Here is a 22,461-nt window from a genome sequence, read left to right on the forward strand (position 1 = left end):
GGCCGGCGAATCCCATGATCAGCTGGCGATGGTGCCTGATGATCATGAGGATTGCGAGACACAGTCAGTACATCCAATTACTACAAGGGCTCTTCAATTCATATGATAGACGAAAATCTTGCAACTGGAAACACGTAGGGAGATGATTCAGAGATATGACACAGTAGATAGTGATGAGTAGTGGCGGTCGGGGAAATGGGAGCCGCCTGCCAACGAACCTCTTAAAACGGTTAGATTCATCCTCCACCATCATCACCGCTGCCTACCTACGGAGGGCTGTAGTTTACTACGGAGTACTGTTAGTTATTCACTGGCACTGCTGCTGCTGGTCAGTCGAGGTTCACTTGGACCAAGATTTGCTTGTCAGCATCTCCATCTTTTTTTGACTATCCTACACCTATCGAATCCCTGCCCTTTTCCCAGTGGGGGCAGTCAGGTACCGCCTCACATCTCTTCTCCGCCTCCCCGCCAACTGTCCTCATTGTAGATTGGTCTGCTTCCACGCTGAACCAAGATCTATTTCTCTCATTGCCTCCTCCTCTCCTCCTCTATGCAGCGACGATAGGTTACGCAGTTTGGCCGTATCGACACTCGCCCTTCCGAGGGCTCACAGTCCATCATGTCCTCCTACCAACCCCCTACCCAAACCTACCAGTCTCACGCCGCTCCTCCCCTGCCTATACAGACCTTCAACCCGGTTGCGGCTGTCACTGCTCCAGCAGGCACCTTCCTACCGGGGACCAAGGTTCAGGTCGGAAGCCATCGAGTTGTGGTTGAGAAATACCTCTCTGAGGGTGGTTTTGCCCATGTCTACGTCGTGCGACTTTCCCAGCCCGTCGATGGCTCCGATCGAGCAGTCTTGAAGCGGGTTGCTGTCCCCGATAAGGCTGCATTGGCGAATATGCGGACGGAGGTCGAGACGATGAAGAAACTGAAAGGTCACCGACATATCGTCAAATACATCGATTCCCATGCGTCCCAGCTGAGAGGGGGTGGGTACGAGGTGTTTTTGCTCATGGAGTTCTGCTCCGGGGGAGGCCTGATTGATTTTATGAACACACGGTTGCAGAACCGGCTGACAGAGCCGGAAATCATCAAGATCTTTTCGGATGTGGCGGAGGGAGTGGCCTGCATGCACTATCTCAAGCCCCCTTTGCTGCACCGCGATCTCAAGGTCGAGAACGTCCTCATCTCCTTCCAGGGGAAAACCCCTCTCTATAAACTCTGCGACTTTGGTTCTACGGCTCCACCTCGCCCGGCTGCGACTTCGGCTGCTGAGGGTCGTTTGATTGAGGATGATGTTCAACGACACACGACGCTGCAGTACCGAAGCCCCGAGATGATTGATGTCTACCGCAAACAGCCGATCGACGAGAAGAGTGATATCTGGGCGCTAGGAGTTCTGTTATACAAGCTGTGCTATTACACTACGCCGTTCGAAGAGGTCGGCCAAATGGCCATTCTGAATGCGAGCTACAAGTTCCATTCATATCCTCCATTCTCGGATCGTCTGAAAGCGCTCATCGGTGAGTTGCCATGTGTGTTTGATCACGAGCGAAATACTGACAGCGACTAGCGTGGATGCTGAAGGAGAATCCCCAGAAGCGCCCTACTATCTATGAGGTAGTGCGCGAAGTATGCAGCATGCAAGGAAAGGAAGTTCCTATTCGCGATGTAAGCGGTCTGCTCTACCGCCCAAAAACGAGTTCAGAAATCTCACGTCTTTTCTACCCTAGATATATGCCAGTCGCTCTGTTTCGGAAGCTCGTCGTTATCAGGAACTTCCCCCCTCCCCGGTGGAAGCACCTCAAGTGGGAGCGGTGTTCTCCCCGCCTGTCCAGGAAACCCAAATTATTCCCGAAATCGCGCCGATGCGTCGAGGACGTCCGACCAGACCGGATCATTCTCAGCACAACTCGGCGAAACCAAGTCCGTCTCCCTTTCGCGGTGGTTCTTCCACAGACCCCTTTGCTGCTCTGGACGGCAGCGGCCACAAGTCGCGAAACTCCATCGAGGAGTTTTCGACTCGCTTCCCGTCGCTTGATCAGTTCCAGATTTTGAATGAGGAAAAGGACAAGTTCGACTTTGAGCCGACCGTCACAGAGAAGAAGTCGGAGGACGAAGATCTTGCGCGGAGACTCACGAATGCTCTTGCGGACGACGCCTTTGCGAAGCGGCCCTCGCCGCAGAATGGAGAACGATCGATCAACCCACCTCAGACGTCTTCAGTGGAAACAAAGCCTGTCGAGCCGCCGCGACATGTTCAAGAGCAACCGTCGCAGCAGGCTCCATTGTACCAACCTGTTCCCCAGCGACCCACCATGGTGTCGACCGGGACAATGACCTCGTCTCCACCCACGCCAGGGGTTGCAGAGACGAAACCATCCAGCCGTAATATTTACAGGTTTCCTTCGTCCGATCATCACCGCCAGCCGTCCAATCCGTCTTGGTTGGCTGAGGCGGATCAGAAGTCTGTGAGACCCAACAAGGCGCCCTCGCCTCCAACTTCATCGACGAAACCGGAGCCACACCCCAAGACCTCCTTCGACAAGTTGTCCTCGCTGTCATCTGCATCGTCACGGCCCTCGTTGGACGGGGTGCGACCGAATCTGGACGTCGATGGTCCGGTGGGCCGGTCCAAGTCGGCCAACGGCAAGGCGCGCCCGGTCTCTGTCCATACCGGATCCAGGCTCGAGTTCTCGCGGGGATCCGAGAGCGCTCGGTCGTCTCTGGACTTGAGCAGACCGATGTATGAAGGCGGCGCGCCGCTGCAGCACGCACGCACGGACATAGACATGTCCGAACGGGCCAATATCTCGTCGGATGTGGACTTCTTGCGCGCCAGAGAAGAGGAACTCAACCGGAAGCGTGAGAAGCGATACAGTGGCAGCCACAAGCACAGTAAGCGCACGAGTCTTTCCACGCTGTCCCTTTCGGGCACCAAGACGTTATTTGCCGGTCGGTTCGGCGACGCTTTCCGCCGCTTCGAGCAGAGCAATCCGGACAAATCGCCGTCTTCCACCGCAGAGGAAGCAGCGAAGCCATTGCCCTCTGTGACAACATCGGAAGTGCCCGACTATGCGGCAGATTGGAGTGGCGATGAGAGCAACGAGGATATATCCCCGGAGATGCGGCGCGAGCTCGAGCGCCGGCGGCTTTCGCAGGAGGAGAAGCGAGTGGCGGCGGCAGCGGCCGAGTACCGGCGCCGGGTTGCGGAACAAGGAGAGGGAGGGGCCCGAGTGGTGGGAACCGACGGGCCCAGATCGTCGGCGATTAAGAACAGGGTGCAGACACTGCTCGGGCAGAGCAACAAGCCTCCGCCTCAGAAAACGGCGACGGGCTATGGGCGGTACACAGACGAGTCAGGTGCTGCTGCTTTGCAGGCGAAGCAGACGGAGGGCCGACCGGTGTCGCGGCCAGGCACAGGGGGTGGGGCCACGTACTCGGCTCAAGAACAGCAGTCTGGAAGACCGGCGAGCGCTTCCAGGCAGGAGACAGCACGCACGGGATCGCGGCCGATGGCGCCTCCCAAGCCGAAAGGGCTTCGTGTGGGTGGGCCGGACATGGGTCGGTCCTCGGGCGAGGAGCGCAGCCCGACGGCGCAGGCGACACCGAGCAGCCCGGGCGAAGACTGGGAGGCCAGCTTCAGCCGACGGTTTCCCAGTCTGTCTGGACTGGAGATGGTCGAAACGGAGATTGAGATACCGAAGTTTGCTGGTCTGAGGACCAAGGAGGTATAATTGTGCGCGTAGACTTGGCCTTGCATTTTGGCCTAATTAATATCATATATACATATTGAATTAGATGAACATATCGAAGCAAAGTGCTCGTCCCTCGTCCTTGATTTCTCCATTGAAGCAGTGGTAGATAGAATTACCACAAAGGGTTAGTGCCACCCCGCAGTAGCTCTCCGCCTGCTGCCTTTAGTCTACAGAGGCACAGGTAAGTCAAATAAATCCATGTCCATCTTAACCACAATATACAGCAAAATGGCTCCAATCACGTTAAGCACCCTGGATGGTACGCTACACCCCTTATACAAGTCATCATCTCTGACCAAACAACAGACGACCTCAAAGAGGTAATCCAACACCTCTTCGAGATCCAATCCGCCGTCCACGGCTACCTAGGCCCAGAGACCCAGACCGAGCTCGTCAGGAAAATGTACACCCCCATCACCTCACCTCTCCATGGATACTATAATCCGAAGCTGACGCGATGCATGCAACAGCAAAAACCTCACCCTCGCGCTCTCCACGCTCTCCACACACACCAAACCCCAGCCCCAGGAGCAGGAACAGGAACAGGAACAGGACGAAGAGCAAAAGGAAAACGAAATAGCCACCCCCGAAACAAGAACAGACGACCCCCTCCTTCGCGACATCCAACTGCCCCCCGAGATTATCGACTATGTCGACGCGGCGCGCAACCCGGACATCTACACGCGGGAGTTCGTGGAGCTGGTGCAGCGCGGGAACCAGGATCTGAAGGGGAAGAAGGGGGCGTTTGCGAGGTTCCGGGATGTGCTTGCTAGGGAGATGAGGAGTGCGATGCCCGAGTGTAGGGGGGAGGTGGAGAGGGTGCTTGCTGCTACTGGGGGAGAGTCTCAAGGCTGACACTGAGTAGTAAAGTAAAGGGGTTGTTTCTTTGTTTGGCTTCTGGTTGGGTTGGATTACGGAGTTTGAACGTGTATTGCGACAGGGATATGGGCATGGCAAGGCGTTAGGAGCGATTGATTTTGTTTAGGTTGGACTTTGGGCATGCCTCAGTCAGGACTCAGGGGTAATGTAAACTATCTACGGAGTATGTGCTTCGTATATCCCATTTGTTTAATGGGAAACAAAACTCCGACAGTTTGGATCTCCGGCATTCTCATGCCAGTAGTAGCAGGAACTAAGACAGGCGAAGGATTCGGCGATCCTCGCAGAGGTTACCGTTACTGTCTGTGCCAACTGCCAAGTGAAGATAAGGCAGTCGAGCAAGGAGACGTAGCATTCCATTCAATTATGAAGTCTCCTTGCGCCGACACGTGCTGGTCATTAACTTTGCAATAGATTGAGATTGAAATCGAGAATGTTTCTGTTTGGCTCAGCATGACTGGAGCAAGGGATATGATATGATCTGGAGAACATCCCATAATATTATTCGAGGCCTCGCCGTGTAACTTAGACTTTGTGTCCTCGGGGAGTTAAGGAAACGATACAAACGCTGAGCCGATGATGTCAATCAGTCAGCCTTATACTCTGGGTAGAGTATGTAGTATGGAGTGAATCAATAATCTCTACTGTTGTTGGTAGAGAAGAGGTAGAGAAGTAGAAATGCTTGTCAGAAGACACCTACCGCGCATGCAGTATCTGACCAACGGGCTGGGGTACAAGCACACCGCATGATTCCCAGGAAGACTCTTCCAACGAGATGAAGCCGGGAAGTTGGGTGGTTTCGACTGGTCGATGCATAGTTTGACCAGGAAGAAGGTAGTAGTCACGTAGTCACGTAGATGAAGTCATGGCTCGCACGGTCATTTCCGTGTCCTTTGCGATGACCCACGAGGACTGCCTAGCTTGAGAGGTCCACTTGCCAGCAACGATCAGTCGCAATTCCCGTCCTATATCATTGACCGACTGCTGAAGTGAACCAGTCGAGGTACGGAGATATTCCGGAGGATGAGTACGAGAATCAATCCTAAACTGGACCGACTGATCAGAGACACGGCCAGGGTCTTCGTGGAGAAATCCAGCTCAGGTTAGTGACTTGGCAATGGCAAGTAATAATTAATGAATCACGGATCGACGTCGTCTATACCCAAGCGGGAGTATGCTGTCAAGTACACACGACACTATCACAATCGCTTGCGGTGAAGCCAAAGTCTAGAGTCTATTATGTCCAAATCTCGTTGAAGATGTCCTGCGTGTTTTATTGCCCGATCGTTCGAATCAACCAACTTGGCCAACAACGCTGGATTGGAAATCTGCCCTTAGGCTGAGTAACGCTGCTCAAGCTGTAAGCTGAGTCGTCACGTAGTTAGTTTCTTTCTTCCTCGGTCGATCGGATCATCTGATTTTGGCTATGGAACTATTGACAGTTGTGGGGACGAGAATATCCACGGATCTTGAAGCCAAAGAGTAACCGACTTGACCAGTCATATTATCGTGCTTCGGCGTATATCGGTCTATAGATATATCATTCCATCATTTCTTATTGGTCTCATTCTTCTTAATCATAAAGTAGTGCTGATGGGGAATAAGGTAGCAATGATAATAAATCACCGTGACAGCACTAATAATACATACGGTGTGCGTACAGCCCCGGTTTCTCCCCACGTCCAAATACTTCCACTAATAAAAATGATGCTGTTCTGTTACGACTTACGAAGCACTACTAATACTTTCTTATTAGATTCATATTGACTCTTCCTCACCTGACTGCTCTAATATCATTTACTCTCCCAGTACCTCCCTCTTCCCCTTCTACTCTTGGCTTCAATCACAGTTGCAACAAGTCAACAACTTCAACACAACACAGCATGCCTCGTACCCCTCTTACCTAGATCTACAGCATGCCCAATGGGACACAAGCTCCTGGAGATGGCATCACCGGGGGATATACAGGCGATAGCCTGGCGATGAAAATCACCATGGCGACTCTGGCGGGAATCACCTGGTACAATGCCATCGAGCTCATTATCCTCGTCTTCGTCACCTTTAGCAAGTACCATGGCACCTACTTCTGGAGCTTGCTCATTGCCTCGTCCATTGGGCTCCTCCCCTACTCGACCGGCTTTCTCCTCAAGTTCTTCCAGTTGACCGACCAGACCTGGCTGTCCGTCACCTTCATCACCGTCGGCTGGTGGTGCATGGTCACCGGCCAGTCCATCGTCCTCTACTCGCGCCTGCACCTGGTCCTGCGCAACCCACGCATCCTGCGCCGCGTCCTCACCATGATCCTCGTCGATGCCGTCATCTTCCATGTCCCCACCACCGTGCTGACCTACGGCTCCAACATGGCCGGTCCCGCCGCCGCCCCGGCCTACATCCGCGGCTACAACGTGATGGAAAAGATCCAGATGACCGGCTTCTGTCTGCAGGAACTCATCATCTCGGCCCTCTACATCTGGGAAACCATCCGCATGCTGCGCCTCGACCCGGACCGCGGCAAGCGCAAGATCATATACCAGCTCGTCGCCATCAACCTCATCATCATCGTCATGGACATCGGCCTGCTCGTCGTCGAGTACATGAACAAGTACATCATGGAGACCATGCTCAAAGGCGTCATCTACAGCATCAAGCTCAAGCTCGAGTTCGCCGTCCTCGGCAAACTCGTCTACCTCGTCCACAACCACGTCTGGAAATCGGACCCGATCGGCACCGACAACTGCCACCTCCACCACCACCATCACCACACCACCAGCTACTCCCACCCCGAATACCAGTACCCCGACTTTGTCGACGCAACCCGCGTCACATCCGACCTCACGCACGCTAAACCCCCCGCATCCGCCTCCCCAGCTGCCCGCCGCCGCTCCCACCCATGGATGGACTCGGACGACATCTCCATCGCCATGTTCGAGCACTCGGAGAACGCACCCCCCTCGCTTCCCGACCAGGGGACCGGCCACTCCGAGATCTCGCAGTCCTGGAGCGGCGAGACCCAGCGCGACGTGAGTCCGCTCGATTTCACGGGTTCGCTGCATAAACAGCATAATAGCATCGGTGGGCCGGCGCCCGATAAACCGGGTTGATCTGGCCCTCTCCACCCTTCAACAAACGAATAATGAGTCACGAGTCACGTCATTCATATCATATCATATCGATTATTCATCTCAACTATTTCCGGTTGATTGTATCGAATGATACGGAGGAATTCAACAATTCATGTCATGGATACTTGATGTTCTCCATAATTACAGGGTCCGTTCCATGGTTCCTGGATACAACGTCATCCCGACCCTGGAATCAGATCCATATCACCCCTGAAATACAGTCCACAGTCCACTGTGGACTCTGACGTAGCCAGACTCAAGGGCAGCTCAGCTTCTGGCATATACTGTACATAACATACTGAATATAATACTTACTTGATCTACAAATCATGCACAATTACAACCAGCGTCAAGTCAATAGTCAATACAACGCAATCATAATCATAGCAGATAGATACCGAGTAGATATAGATGCAATCACAAATCTTAAGACATGCTCGCTCACTCCGCATTCATATCTGGAAACGTCGACTCCCCTCCACAAGCCCGTCGGACAATTTACTCACCCCCACCCAGACAGGAACATACCGTCTCACCTCGTCCAGCGCCGGAATCACTCCCGCCGTATTCCCATCGCTCCAGAGACAGATTACCCTCCCACTCAGCCCGAGCCCTTTTTCATCGGTTCCGTCGGTCTCAGACCACTCCACATCCACAGTCCAGGTATGTCCCCACTCGCGACTCCAGAGCCGGATCTCCTTCGTGCCGTCCGGAGAAACATGCGGGAAGCGCGGATCATACGCCGAGTCCGCGACCGTGAATTCCACAACGGGTCTGTCGAAAACGAGTTTGCAGGCGCGGGTGTTGCGGCCGGAAATGTTGAACTGGGCTTTTGGCTCGTGGTCGGATTGGGTGATGTTGTACGAGAGCCAGTCTTTCATCTTTGATGCTTCAGACTGAAACTGGACTACCTGCGGCGGAATCCCATGCCAGGAACACTTGGGTCGGAGCAGATCCAGATCGCATGTGATGTTTTGGCCGGCGGCGCTGGGGAGGGAGCTGGCGACGTCGTGGACCAAGGGGTATGCGCCGCTTAGGGAGGCGTGGTTGACGCCCGTGTCGAGGTCCACCTCCTGGATGAAGAAAAGCTTGAGCCGGTTCGCGGGGGAGAAGGGGAAGGCAACGAGATTGTAGATCAGGGTGCCGGCGAACACCAACAGCAGGAAAAGCGGGATGTGGTGCGTGTATCGGTGGATAAACGGGAGAAGCGGCATGAAGAGCAGGGTCGTGAGCGCGGCGATGGCAATGTAGATCAAGAGCGAGGAGCTGCCATCCTGGCCGGTCTGGCGCAGGGCGGACGTAAGCAGCAGCGCGAGAGGTCCCACGAAAATCAGAACAAGCGGCGCGGTCAACAGAAACTGCAGCACCCAAATCCATTTGGGCAGGTGGACGCTCCAGGCCTGCTCGTGGCCGTACAGGTTGGGCTGGCGCGGCTCGTCGTCGTCGTCGCGTAGATAGTCGCCCGTCACCCGGACGTAGTTGGCAAAGGTGGTGCGTTGTCCGCGCAGCAATGAGGTCGTCTCTGTGGCCTCCGCCGCGATGCCGTCGTCATCCTCGTCCTCGCCTTCTTCAACATCCTCGCCAGAGGCCGTGCCCAGCCGGCTGCCGTGGCTACTGGCCCGCCGAGAGGGCAGTGCAAGCTGAGTCGCGTACTCGGACTTGCGTGGTAGAGCAAACAGCTCCAGATACGAAATCCACGTCGCAAGGAACGTGCCCGCAAATGCAAAAAACACAAAATAGCCCCCGGCCAGACCGTACTTGTTCTCGTAGACCGTGGCAATGACCAGCAACACCCACTCCACGAGAAACAGCCAGGTCAGCGTGTACACGCGATGAAACGCCGACGGCCGCGCAAAGTCCGCTACGCGCGAGACGAACCACGCCAGGAACACCCAGGCGGATACCATCATGCTCCAGACGGCATACTCGCTGCTGTGGATGATGTACGGGTTGAACTTGGTCACCAGATACGCCAGACCCACCGTCAACCCCGTGGGGATCACCAGCAGAAAGGGAAATCGGAAGAAGCCCCGAACCCCCTGCAAGGGCACCTTCTCGCTGCCGTCGCTGTCCTCCGGGGACGCCGACGACCGGAACAGGTACATCTTGTCCGCGCGAGTCAGCGCGATGCTCGTCACCAGCAGAACGAGCGGCGCCACGATCAGCAGCGTCACCGACAGCGCAAACAGCGTGTGCAGCTCGAAGACGACAAAGGTGCTCCCGAACAGATCGAACCACACACCTCTCGGCCCAGATCCACTGGCAATCCGACCATCCTCGCGCGGCAGCCCTTCAAACCGGCCGCTGGCGTCCGAGACTAGCCCCTCCGTCGTGGCCACCGCGGCCGACAGCATATGCCACACGGAATTCAAGCTCGTATGCCGCGCATCGTCCTGGTCCGTATGGTACCGAGCGCGGGGCTCCATGAACGCGACGTCTAGGCCGCGCAGGCCTAGGTCCCCTTCAAAGACCACATAGTCCGTCTGGCTGCTGATGAGGCCCGCCTCGAACCCGTTCGCGCTCAACACTGATCCAAACGGATGCAGGGCCCGCATGTACGGCTTCGTGACCTCCGCGTCCGAGCTCCGGAACAGCGTCGCCCGCCCGCCCGCACCCGCACCCTCCAGGTTCAGAAACGTATGCGGCAGCTGCGAGATGGGGTGCTGGCTGTACACGCGCGCGCCGTTCAGGAAATCCTCCTCTCCGTTGTTGAAGAGCACCACCAGCCCGCGGCGCGGGACATGCCCAGGCGTGGTGAAGTACTTGATCAGCTGGAGGCACGAGACAACGCCTACCCCGTCATCGGTGGCCCCGTATCCCGTCGACACGCTGTCGTAGTGTGCGTTCACCAGAACGCCGCCCTTGCCCGCCGGCCGGCCGTGCGGGTCTTCCCACCAGCGCTCCCGGTCCTCTTCCCAACCCCGGATATACACCATGATATTGGTGCTTTCGAAATACACCCCGAGGCCCGACCCGCGGCCGGAGAAAGTGAGGTTCGACTGCGTATCGTCAAAGACAAAGACGTCTGGCTTCTCCTCGTCGACCGATTCATACTCGCTCGCGGGTGGTGCGCTGTCGATAAGCTCATGGATTCGTTTCAGAAGCCACTCGTGCACCTCATCGTTGCGGTGGGAGTTGTACGGGTGGAACCCGTTCGTGAGCACCTGCAGATCAGCCCAGGCTTCGGTGAGATTCAGTCCATTCGGGTTCGAGCCAGGAGCCGAAGGCACGACATGATGGACGACAAGTAAAGGCACCACTAGCGCAAGGTACACGACCGCCGTGATAACGGTGACGGGCCATGGTGTGAATCCGAGGGGATTGGATCGTGAAAGCGAAGGACGGGCCATCGGATACACTGATCTGAACAAAACCAGTCGCTTCTGCTCAACTGTCACGCTGCGACTGGGATTCGGAACCCAGGCGCAGCTAGGAATGATCGGAGTTGAGGTGAACGCGCTCGAAGAGCGGAGAGCGGGGAAGCGGTATGCAATACTCCGTAGAGCCCGTACTATGTAGATGGGCAGCAGGGCAAACCAAAATCTCATCAACCTGAATGATGTGGCACAATAATGAGAAAATAAGTTCAATAAAGCAGTGAAATATCTAGAGCAATTTGATGTATTGATGCGATTAAGACACAGTGTAGAAAAGTACGTTTCAGAGTCTCCACTCCATGACATAAGTCACACTGTGACGGTGGTCTACTCCAAAGCAACTGACAATCGAAGATTGACAGCTCCGTGAATTTAGAGGAGACATGAAAGCCATATATATGCCTAACCCAAGTAAAACAAACATAAATAACCCGAATCCCAGGTTGTATCAACCGCTATTGATGCAATTCCAGACGATGATGAAATCTGACGGTCCTAGTTTGTACGTATGAGGTGGAAATGATAGGGACGCCCGCTCTTTAGCCATGATTCCCTGAATGATAATGCCAAAATTGACGCAACGTCATGCGAAAGATGAAAGGTAAGAAAGGCAGAGAAACACAAAAGGCGCCACGGAAAACAACACGCTCGAAGGAATAGCAGAGGGGGTATCAACCGTGAGCATGTCCGATATCGATGTAGTCTTCGTCGTTTATGACTGTCGCATGCATCAGGCCAGTCACTTGACCTTCGTCCTCGTCCAACTCTTCGTCATCGTCGTACATGGTAGCTTCCGTCATTTCGCGGGTGGAGCCAGGACTGTGGTTCAAGTAGTCCCGAAGTCGATTGACGCCTTCACCGCTAAACACACAAAACACTTCTCGCTGTTGTTGGGTAAACTCCGGAGGTGCTTCGCGGCAGAAGCGGGTGACTTCCGGAACCAAGAAAGCCTGTACGCCAGTGAGACTGAGATGTGTGAGCCGAGGGCAATTATTGAGCAGAGCATGTATTCCCTAGACATCCAAATCAGTACTGGCAGAAACTTGAACTGATGTCAGATGACTTACCGGCATTGACAGGTTGACGCAGTAACTGAGATGCACTCGCTCCAAGCTACTAGTACCGAGAGGATCAGGGGACACCTTGGGCCGTGCCAGAGCCAGAATACTTTGATCTGTAATCAACTGACACTTGACCAAGCCGATTCGTCGAAGTTTAGGTAGAGTCGCCAGCTGCTGAACGCTGTTATCCGTTAAACGGTTGCAGCAAGCCAAGTCGATGTATCTGATCCGGTTGCAAGACTTCACCAGCTGTATTACCGCAGGATCGGTGATATTGGAGCAGTGGCCCAGATGAACGTAGTGGAGATTCTTTCCGAGCTTGCAGATGGCCTGCACCGCGCGGTCCGTAATGAACCTACACTTGGCCAAGACCAGGTTCCGCAAGCGAGGCGCAGCGCTGACGATGCGCTCGACAGCATCATCTCTGACGTTCTCACATGCGGTCAGGTCCAGGATGCGGAGACTATCAAACGAGAGGGACTCGGGAAGATTTAGAAATGCCGCATCACTGATCTCGACGCAGTGGGCCAGCCGCAGTTCACGAAGGTTCCGAAGTGTGGCCATGAGCGAGGTCACCGAGGGGTTTGTGACAAGTTTGCAGTCGTGCAGGTCGATTTCAAGGATAGCCGGACAGTTTTCGGCAAAGGATAGGATTGACCGATCCGTTACTTGTAAGACTCCGTTAAGTTTCAGCTGGAAGTACTTGTTAGCATAGGCAATCTAAATCGATCAGAAACAGTTTAAAGCTCACTCTTTTGATCTGTCGGCAGTTCTGCGAGATGACGACAAGTGAGTCGTCGGTCACTTTGATACACCCAGTGATGTTGAGTCCTTGAAGCCTAGGGCAGTTCCTGGCAACAGTATATAGAGTATGGTCCGTAAGGTATCGTAGATCTGAGACATCCAGAGCCTGCAGATGCCGGTTGCCTTCCACCAGGTCCGAGACACCCTTGTCCGTGAGCTTCGAACAATTCGTCAAGGTCAACCGCTCAATACGCTTGCACTGAGCAAAGGGGACGACGGTGCCGTCGCTGACATCTTCCGTCAACGCGGAAAGATTGAGTCGTTTGATGAGCTCCGAGTATGCGAAAAGACTATCCGGCTTTCCCACGGACGCCGTTACGCTCTTCAAGTTATCCCAGTTATTGCACGACGGCCGATGCCACAGTATCCCGACGCAGTTGGCAGCCCACCCTCGGCATACCAGCATGCAACTCAGCAGATCCGCAGTTGAACTGAGCTTCGCGAAGATCGAGATAAGGAGCTCCGGCGGTAGACGTCCGATCGGCGGAATTACTGTGTTTCTTGGATTCTGCTCGCGAGGCTCGCGGAAGTTCCCCACCCCGACGGAAGACTGCGAATCGTTGGCCTGGGCCATGAAGAAGTCGGTATCATCATCGACGGTGCGGTCGGGAGAGGTGGATGACGAGGACTCGGAGGGAACTTCGCTCGAGAAGCGAAGTGGTTGCCGTGAGCGGGGCATTCTGGATTGCGGGTGTGAAGCCTAGGTCTTGTGATAAGGGTTGTCTGATCAACGTTCTCCAACAGCATGAGATACGCTATTCATGAGTGCTTTGACATGAGAAGGATACCGCTGTCAGCACAAATCCGTAGCTCGAAGGCGGGAGACTCTCGTTCGGTATCCCTTGACACCAGCAGACCCTGTAAGCAAGCTGAAAAGGGAAACGAGAGCAAAAGCACGGCGCCGTCCAACCCGGCCGATGAATCCCGTCGCAGCGTTTAGGAAAAAGGGACGAGAAACAGGGAATAGAAGAAGATAGGTATCAATAGGAACGCGCGTCCGAGCGTGCCTGCAGCAGTTGCACAATAATCCGGAAGGTAAGGGAGGGGCTGACGAGCGGAGAATGGAGGTTTGGGGCGGGCGGATTATTGACCAAGGAAACGACAAACGCTCGATCGGAGAGGAAAAGACGTGATGGAGTTATCGAGAGTTTATGCTTAGCGCAGCATCATCCAGACAGAAAACAGTAGGTATGGAGGGTGGGATCTATCATGGAACCCAAAGAGCTGTTCGATCAGGCGGCTAGAAGACGAGAGAGAGTCAGTCAGCACAGGGTCGGCGGCGGCTGCCAAAGTGATGGATGATTGGGAGGCAAATAAGAACGATGGTCCAGTCCCGCCGCTGGACATCACGGTAGGATCGACGTTCTTTGTCTTGGTGACTTTCTTCGTACCTTAGATTCTGACCTGCAATATAGCTGAAATTCGAGGATTTCAAGATGTGCAAGGCAATAGAGTCATGTACATAAGGAAGGATCAAAGTGAATATACAGCCGTAACGCTTGTTTTGCGCACCGATTGGCTGGAAGGAAATAGCATTTAGATGGTGGCCTTCACAGTCGCTCCCTTGATATATATCTACAGTTATACACAAGGTCCTTGGGATTGACAGGTATCAAATCTGGATCCAAAAATATATCGCTGAGAATAAAGTGATCACCGCAAGCCCCAGTCTTCATCGGCGATGGCAACATGAAGCGACTGGCTTTATTGGAAGCAATCTTCTAGACATCCCCATCAACCATGATATTCCTCTTCGCTACTCCATACTTCCTCTCACTATCGAGTGTAGATACTTGGGCTGCATCTTGCAAGTTCGCATCATCGCATGCCATCATAGGCTTGGCACCGTGGGTCCCATAGAAGATTAGTGTCGATAGTGGGAAAAATGTCTCGATTTAGTGTCTGCCACCAGAAAGGGGCAGACCCAGGGATACCCTCAACAGCACTCAAATCTCGTATTCTCAACGAGATCCTCCCTTTGCCGACACTGGTCATGTTCGACTCCCCCCTTTTGCCCATTCTCGAAGGACATTCTTCCTCACCTTCCCAGTACTCGTCTTGGGAAGCTCCGCCACCACTTCCACCTCCCGAGGGACCATGAACTTGCTGATCGCACTGTGATTTTTGGCCCACGCGATCACTTCTTTTCCATCGACCTGCTTTCCCTGCTTCACAGTCACAAATGCCTTGGGTCGCTCCCCCCAATGTGCGTCTGGGACCGCCACCACACCGGCTTCGAGGATGTCGGGATGGGTAACGAGCATCGACTCGAGAGCGACGGATGATATGTTCTCGCCTCCTGTTCGGCCTTGGTCAGCATTGCGTTGAATGAGCCACAACCGAGGACAGATATTGCCTACCGCTGATGATGATGTCCTTTGCTCGATCCAAGATTTGGACGGCTCCGTCTGGGTGCCAAACCGCCAGATCTCCGGAGTGCAAGACGCCCCCAGCGAAGAGCTTCCGTGTGGCCTCGATGTCTTTGTAGTAGCCCCGGGAGCAGATGTTGCCAACAAAGGCGATCTCTCCTATCTCTTTGCCGTCCCGCTGGACGTCAATAATGGTTCCTTCTGGAACATCCGTCTTGATGACTCGAACGGGCAAACTAGTCAAGAAGCCATGTCCTTGTCTTGCCATCTTCTTGTATTTCTCTTGCGCCGGCAGTTGATCCCATTGAGGCATGTAGTACCCTTTGGTAATCGGCCCATATGTCTCCGTCATCCCGTACACATGCACTGGGTGCAAGTTCAGGTTGGTCATTTGCTCAAAAAGATGTGGGGTCGGGGGGCTGGCCGCTACGGTGACTTGGACTGGCCGCGGAAGTCGCTCGGCCTCTTTGGCAGCACAAAGCAACGTATTCACCGTGGGAGCCGCGTTGAAATGGGTGATGTGCTCTTGCTTCAGCAATCTCCAAATCTCCGGATAGTCGATCTTTCGCAGGCAGTAATGGGTGCCACGGACGGCGGTCACTGCCCAGGGAAATGTCCAGCCTGGAAGAGTTAGTCGGACGACAACAGGTTAGCGACGCTGGGACAGAGCATATGACTGACCCATTGCATGAAACATAGGTAAAGTCCATAGATAACGGCAGCGGCCTTGTCGCAAATTCAGGCCAGACTCGATCACGTTGGCCAAGGCAGCTAGGTAGCAGCCGCGGTGAGAGAACTCGACGCCTTTGGGGCGGGCTGTTGTGCCACTGGTATAAGCCAGCGCAATGACATCGTCCTCGGAAGCAGCCTGGCTTTCCAGCCCATCCCAGCCCTTTGCGCCTGCGTCAGCGTCATACTTGAGACCTTGTAACACAGCCTCATCGAAAGGACCGGAGAGTTGGCCTTCTGTAGCATCCGTATCCGTGTCGACTATGACGGGAATGTCTGGCTTTGCCGCTCGGTATGCCTGAAGCAGTGGTAGGTATTCTTTGTCCACAATGATGACCTCGGCATCCGAGTGCGTGAAGATATAGGCGATGTCATCTTCCTTGAGTCGGTAATTAACGGCTAATTGGTGTCAACGTCAACCTCTGCCGCAGGCAACGAGGGAAAGATTTTATCCTTACCAATGTTGACTGCTCCAGCAGCAGCTATCCCAAAAATAGACTCCAGGAAGGCAGGGGTGTTCGGACACAAAATGCCAACCCGCTTGAACCCATGCTTCTTGAGATAGTAAGCAAGGCCTCTAGTACGATCTGCAGTCTCTATGTATGTCCTCCGCAGAACCTGATTGTTTGCAGTGACATGGTAGATGGCTTCAGCCTATCAGCCAATGGTTTCCCCCAGTTAGTCCACTGAAACCAAAACAGTCGCTTTGTACAAAAGCAGCGCTAAAGACGAAAAAAAAAAGTCTCACATCAGGTTCAATTGCCGCAGCACGGGGCAAGAAGAATGTGGGCGAGAGCGTATGGTAGTTGATGCGATGTTGCGGAGCAGGGTCCTTAGCTTCGGGGGATGCAAAGTGGCCCAGTAGACTCGACAAGCGAGTCTTGACAGATGACATGACTAGGGGCTTGGTAGCGGTAGCCAAACGAAAGAGTCCAGATTCATAAATCTATGTACAAGAAACCAAGTACTCCCTAGGCGTATATAATTATTGCAGGTGTTTGGATTCGCAGTTCAAGGGGGCACCTCACAACGAGCCGAATCGGAGACAAAATGCGGGGATGATCGGCTGCTAGACTGCTTTGGACCGCGGAGATTTGGCTTACCCGCAGCCTTTACCAAGCGGGATGCGGGTGACTCTTCCACAGGCCTCGCTTCTTGTCCAATTATTGTCAGTACAAGTAGGAGCTGGATTTCTTGAAGGAGATGATATAAGAGCTCGATGATCGTTCTTGAGACGGCTACATCTTATACTTTGTAATGCAAAGTCTACCCGGCTTATCATTCGTGTATCTTGAACCATTCAGGCCTCAGGGTAGCCCATCACCTAGGCCTGACAACCGACTACCCATATGATCCGCACTCCGTACGCCCGTAACATCCGCGGCTGGTCATTGATGACTTGGACGTGTCGATCCTGAGAGCATAGTGGGATCCGACCTCTAACAGACTACGCTCATCGACATACAATGGATCTAGTCCTATAGTCAAACGAACGATGAACAACGGAACACAAAGAGGATGGAAATGAGCATTGTTAATGGTCATGAGAGTCATTCTTAACTCGAGAAAACTTTGGATTAAACCGCGACGGCGCGAAATAACGGTCAGCTATTTTGAACAACCTTTCATCCCAAGCGACTCCGTATTTTTTACTTTTGAATATGAAATCGGTTCCTGTAGCCTCCATGCCCGTCACAACATGAACATTTGTGGTAATGCATGATGAGGTAGGGACAAGGGAAAAAAGGTCGATCGGTTTGCCGTCCAACTTCGCTGAAAGATAAACCGCTGGCGATCCCAACCCAACCCATCACTGAGACAAGCAACCAACCGCGCAACGAGGTATCTAATATCCGTACTCAGCAAGCTGGCTCTTGGTCTTCTCGTCAACGCTCGCCGACTTCTGGGCCTGGACGAGCTGGCGGCGAGCGGCCTTCTTGCGCTCGTAGTATGCACTGCTCTTAACCTTTCTCCGCTCCTCAAGTCTGAAAAGAATCATCCATTAGCAATGTCCGTAACACCAAAAAACCAATGATCCAAAGCGATGGATACACACCTGGCAACAACGTCCTGGTACTTCCAGCCAACCTCGTGGCTGAGTCTACCGACGGTGCAGTACTTGCGGCCGGGGCGGAGTCTGAGGACACGCAGAGCCTGGGGAACGACGACGCGCTTCTTCTTGTCGTAGGGGGGAGGAACACCCTCGAAGACCTTGAGTCTCTCCAGAGCAGCAGCACCACGGGGGGTCTTGTGGGGGATCATTCCGCGGACGGCCTTGTAGAAGATGCGGGAGGGAGCACGGAAGTGGAAGGGACCACCACGAGTGGGGTTGTAACGAGTCATCTTGCGAAGATAGGCGTGGTACTTCACTATATCATCGAAAGTGACCATGTCAGCTCTTTGCTCCGAAACCAGCGCCAAACAGCCATAACATCTCCAAATGTCTCCACGTCTCGGTGTATCTCTGGTCCATCTTGCTCTTGCGCATTCAAAGGGGATGAAAAAACGAATCGGATAACGTACGCTTCGCACGGAAGAACTCGCCGGAGATGTTGAGGGCTTCACATCTCACAACGACGATCTTCTGGCCGTTAAGCAGCTGCTTAGCAACAGTGCTGGCCAGGCGACCAAGAAGGTGTCCCTTGCCGTCAATGACGACCTGTAAATTCCCAGCACAAGTCAGCGATCACTGTAATTGTAGATAACATAGACCATAGTGTCTCCCGTCCTTGAAATCTCCAAAGCACACAAGACGACGAGGCTTTTTGGCGGTCTGCAGGTGAAAGGGGTTACGCACCACTGGCTCGATGGAGGACATCCTGCTCTTCTGTCACCGTTTCAAAAGGAAAATATCCAGCGAAAGGAAGAGCACTGCTCTAGGATACTCCCTTGGGATGTATGTTGTCGGCGGTTGTTGTCGTTGTGGTCGAGTTCAACGCACACAACGAAGTCGGATGGGTTCGCAGGTCAGATCGCTAAGCGAAGCTACTACGCTTTGTGTGGAAAGGTCATTTGAGGGCCACAGCCCTAACCCGGTCCAATCCCGTGGCTCGAGATCACGTGAACGACCTCTTTTGCCCCTCCGGTCTATTCCAGCCATTGTTTCTTGATAGGCCAGTCTTGGACTGTTCCACCGAAAAGCAGTATTTAGTTGTCTTTCATTGACTTGTGGTTTATCTACTCCGTGGATTGTCGCCAGTGATGTCAATATCTTCACTCGGCAGGCCGATTCCGGCATGGATCTAGAGCCTTGGATCGCGACTTCAAATTTAATCAATGGGATGAGATGGACGGCCTTATGATCTTACATAGCACCTGGTACTACCTATTTGACTCTCTCAAAATAGTTTAATCAACGATCGGCCACCGATCAAATCCATGACATTTCTTGGCATGATCTAGAAGTTTCAATGCTTCATGTTGGCTAAGATCGGTCGAGCTCATATTACGACTTCCCAGGTCGAAATTGCGGACAAAGATCATAAGTATTCTTCCTCAACACGCTTTATGCAACTAGTCCTTGTGTCTCGAAATCCACTTCAAAGCCTTGTATGAGTCATTTGGTTCGCGGTTGTTATGTACGACCCAGTTTCGTTGAAAAGAGCCGAGCTACAGCTACGTTATCTCCAGATTTGAACAGTCTCTGGTAGCCTTGTTGCAAGGGTCGAATGACAACAAAGCAGGCTTGTCTACAGTTTTAGACGACTGATGAGGCTTCGAAAGACGCGCTTTGTTTGTGTCTCTGACACGCACGGATACACGCCATCAGACGCAGGGTTCAAATTACCAGCGGGAGATGTCTTGATTCACGCGGGAGATCTTACGAATCAAGGCAGTCTACCTGAGTTGCGCAGAACGATCGAATGGATTTCGAAGGCCGACTATGAGGTCAAGATAGTTATCTGCGGTTAGTCTGCTTGGAGCACGCGGTAGTGTACGCGTGTTTACTGACTAGCAGGACCTGTTCAGGCAATCATGATATTACGCTAGACGCAAGCTTTTATGCTAAATACGGGTCGACCTTCCATAATCAGCGTCTAGAAAACTCTGAGCAATGCATGGAAGTTGTAAGGGCAGGATCTCCCTCGATAGTATTTCTTCAGCATCAGTCAGCACTAGTCCGCTTGACCCGGGCCGACGGCCCCAAGACCATATTTAAAGTCTTTGGCTCGCCCTACTCCCAGTTCACGGGGAACTGGGCATTCGGATACGAGTCGGCCGACGCTGCTGCGCTCTGGGGACAGATTCCATTGGACGCTGATATTGCCATCACACACACGCCGCCTCATTCTCACTGTGACAGCCTGAGCACTGGCGAGCCCGTCGGGTGCAAGGCCCTGCGTCAGGCATTGAGCAACGTGAGACCTCTGCTTGCCGTTTGCGGTCATGTACATGAGGCGCGGGGCTACGACAGGGTCAAATGGTCCTCACCATCGTCAACCAATGCCGGACCGGAACAAACCGAGCACCAGGTTATGCGAGGTGTCCTGCCTCCTCGAGAAAGCAAGAAGCAAAACCTAGTTGATCTAACGGGCAAAAAGGCCGAGCGTCTAGACAACGATGGCTACTCTGTCGACGCGGATCCAGATTTGTCGACGGCATCATTCACACCCTCACAGAATGCCCTGCTACTGCCCTCAATCACAGCCTCAACATCCATGATGCCCGACAGTCCACAACAGAGTCAAACTGCGCCTTTCCCGCTCCTTTCGAGTTTGATCAAGGATACACGCAGTGACGACATGCGTTTCCGACGAAAGGAGACGTGCATCGTCAACGCCGCTATCGTGGCAAGCAAATGGCCGCATCGAGGAGGGAAGAAATTCCACCCTCCTATTGTAGTTGACCTGGAGCTGCCGACCTGGACAGAGCCTGAGTAGCCCAGTAAACTTACAATATTTGAAGCTCTGGCATATCTACCTAGTGTTTCAGTCTGAGGCTGTATTCGTTGACCTATAGACTGGTATGCTCTGTGCGGCTCGCAACGGACAAGGCAGTGGGCGAATAGATAGACTACATTTCTGGGTGGTGCATAGCTCAATGACATTATGGCAAGCAGAGCGAGGTCTCGGGCTATCTCCATTACATCATTTCTTCAAGGTGTTAGATGGATCCACACCCTTTGACCATGATATCCGTAGAGCACCCGGTCATCAACCCCACATGACAAGCGCGGACTTGAAGATCGCGAACCGAAGCAGTCTCATCACACCATAGTCGTTTACAGAAACCTGATCAAACGACTTCCTACCTGATAAACATTATTAACACTGGACGAATGTGCAAAGGTCATCCGCAAAACCCCTCCATCACCTGATCGAGTAATGTCACCAGCTTAAGGTTGACCATACCCATCCTCACACCCAAGTAGAGCGCTTGTTACCGCCTTATGAATGGCGGAGGAAATCTAGCGCGGTGATAGCTTGATCTTCTGCCAGAAGCAGACACTTTGTAGTTGACGATGTCAAGATGATCTCACGAAAAGATCACGCTGATTGCGTCTACTTGTCTCAAGGTCCTTGACTACTCGGGCTACTGTCAGACCTACTGTCAGACCTACTGTCAGGCCTACTGTCAGGCCTCGTAGAGAAATACAGCGTGAAATTCAAAAGCTAGTGTCTTGTATGACGAATCTCGACTCATTATGACCAAGTTCCCAGAGCTGAGGTTTCATCAGTAGCTAAGATCTTATCTAAACATTCAGCCATAAAAATGGTTTCAGCAGTTCGTATGCAACCTGTAGGAATGTCGACTGCTGAGCACCTAGAGGCGCGGACCTACTTTAGCTGAATACTCCGTATCGGGAGTCGGTATCCATTTGTTCCAGTTTCTATCAGTATCGCCGACAGCGCCACCTGCTGGGGGTTGGCGCGCTAACCCCGAATTAATTAATCGCTCCTGAGTGCGTCGAGACTAAGGCTCGGACTTTTGAGTCTTTTATTTTGATTGTTCCAAGTGGAGGAAGATCTCGATGATGGATAACTAGCCGCCAATTGATAAGGTCGGTTCGATGCGCCTGGCCAGATCGGGAGATGTCTCTAGTGGGAGTTGTGGCTGTAGTACGCAGCACTACCTACTGAGTACTCCGTCTCAGTACTCCGTATCTGTAGCTTAGTTGTCTACGAGACTACACTGCCTGCAGTAAATCGCTCCTGGTGGTAGCTGCGATGTTCGGAGGAACTGGAGCTGCGCTTGTTTGGGTAAATGCTGTCATGTCAGTGCCTGGGTATGTTCTATTTCTAGGTGTTTACTGCGCCTTGTAGTACCCCCACAATTTGACTCTGATGCGGAAAGCGATGGATCGCCTAATTCTCGTGCAGGCAGAGCAGTTGATTTTCCTTGCAAGGAAGTAGCACAAT

At 53.2% G+C, this 22,461-nt stretch overlaps 8 protein-coding genes across 8 annotated transcripts; 4 read left to right on the forward strand and 4 right to left on the reverse strand.

Moving 5' to 3' along the window:
* Positions 1-619: 619 nt before the first annotated feature.
* Positions 620-3,740, forward strand: Aspvir_006526 (putative serine/threonine protein kinase; the record flags this gene model as incomplete). The annotated part of the gene is made up of 3 exons (XM_043269721.1): positions 620-1,526; positions 1,577-1,674; positions 1,737-3,740. 3 exons carry the CDS (start codon positions 620-622, stop codon positions 3,738-3,740), a joined length of 3,009 nt encoding a protein of 1,002 aa, XP_043125656.1.
* A 249-nt stretch (positions 3,741-3,989) lies between these two features.
* nut2 (mediator complex subunit NUT2) lies at positions 3,990-4,616 on the forward strand (the record flags this gene model as incomplete). The annotated part of the gene is made up of 3 exons (XM_043269722.1): positions 3,990-4,020; positions 4,068-4,164; positions 4,232-4,616. The coding sequence occupies 3 exons, from the start codon at positions 3,990-3,992 to the stop codon at positions 4,614-4,616; spliced, it is 513 nt and encodes a 170-aa protein (XP_043125657.1).
* Positions 4,617-6,556: 1,940 nt separating this feature from the next.
* Positions 6,557-7,741, forward strand: Aspvir_006528 (uncharacterized protein; the record flags this gene model as incomplete). The annotated part of the gene is made up of 1 exon (XM_043269723.1): positions 6,557-7,741. The coding sequence occupies one exon, from the start codon at positions 6,557-6,559 to the stop codon at positions 7,739-7,741; it is 1,185 nt and encodes a 394-aa protein (XP_043125658.1).
* Positions 7,742-8,214: 473 nt separating this feature from the next.
* On the reverse strand, positions 8,215-11,112 carry Aspvir_006529 (M28 family metallopeptidase; the record flags this gene model as incomplete). The annotated part of the gene is made up of 1 exon (XM_043269724.1): positions 8,215-11,112. The coding sequence occupies one exon, from the start codon at positions 11,110-11,112 to the stop codon at positions 8,215-8,217; it is 2,898 nt and encodes a 965-aa protein (XP_043125659.1).
* A 698-nt stretch (positions 11,113-11,810) lies between these two features.
* On the reverse strand, positions 11,811-13,683 carry Aspvir_006530 (putative ubiquitin ligase complex F-box protein GRR1; the record flags this gene model as incomplete). Its single annotated transcript, XM_043269725.1, has 3 exons — positions 11,811-12,152; positions 12,207-12,893; positions 12,952-13,683. The coding sequence occupies 3 exons, from the start codon at positions 13,681-13,683 to the stop codon at positions 11,811-11,813; spliced, it is 1,761 nt and encodes a 586-aa protein (XP_043125660.1).
* Positions 13,684-14,995: 1,312 nt separating this feature from the next.
* On the reverse strand, positions 14,996-16,997 carry Aspvir_006531 (putative AMP-binding domain protein; the record flags this gene model as incomplete). Its single annotated transcript, XM_043269726.1, has 5 exons — positions 14,996-15,303; positions 15,365-15,994; positions 16,055-16,501; positions 16,561-16,756; positions 16,851-16,997. The coding sequence occupies 5 exons, from the start codon at positions 16,995-16,997 to the stop codon at positions 14,996-14,998; spliced, it is 1,728 nt and encodes a 575-aa protein (XP_043125661.1).
* A 951-nt stretch (positions 16,998-17,948) lies between these two features.
* Positions 17,949-18,920, reverse strand: Aspvir_006532 (60S ribosomal protein uL13; the record flags this gene model as incomplete). The annotated part of the gene is made up of 4 exons (XM_043269727.1): positions 17,949-18,087; positions 18,159-18,471; positions 18,626-18,761; positions 18,900-18,920. 4 exons carry the CDS (start codon positions 18,918-18,920, stop codon positions 17,949-17,951), a joined length of 609 nt encoding a protein of 202 aa, XP_043125662.1.
* Positions 18,921-19,810: 890 nt separating this feature from the next.
* Positions 19,811-20,982, forward strand: Aspvir_006533 (metallophosphatase domain-containing protein; the record flags this gene model as incomplete). The annotated part of the gene is made up of 2 exons (XM_043269728.1): positions 19,811-20,009; positions 20,072-20,982. The coding sequence occupies 2 exons, from the start codon at positions 19,811-19,813 to the stop codon at positions 20,980-20,982; spliced, it is 1,110 nt and encodes a 369-aa protein (XP_043125663.1).
* Positions 20,983-22,461: the final 1,479 nt, after the last annotated feature.

The sequence above is a fragment of the Aspergillus viridinutans genome (assembly GCF_018404265.1).
Source record: "Aspergillus viridinutans IFM 47045 DNA, scaffold_4, whole genome shotgun sequence".
Classification (NCBI taxonomy): domain Eukaryota; kingdom Fungi; phylum Ascomycota; class Eurotiomycetes; order Eurotiales; family Aspergillaceae; genus Aspergillus; species Aspergillus viridinutans.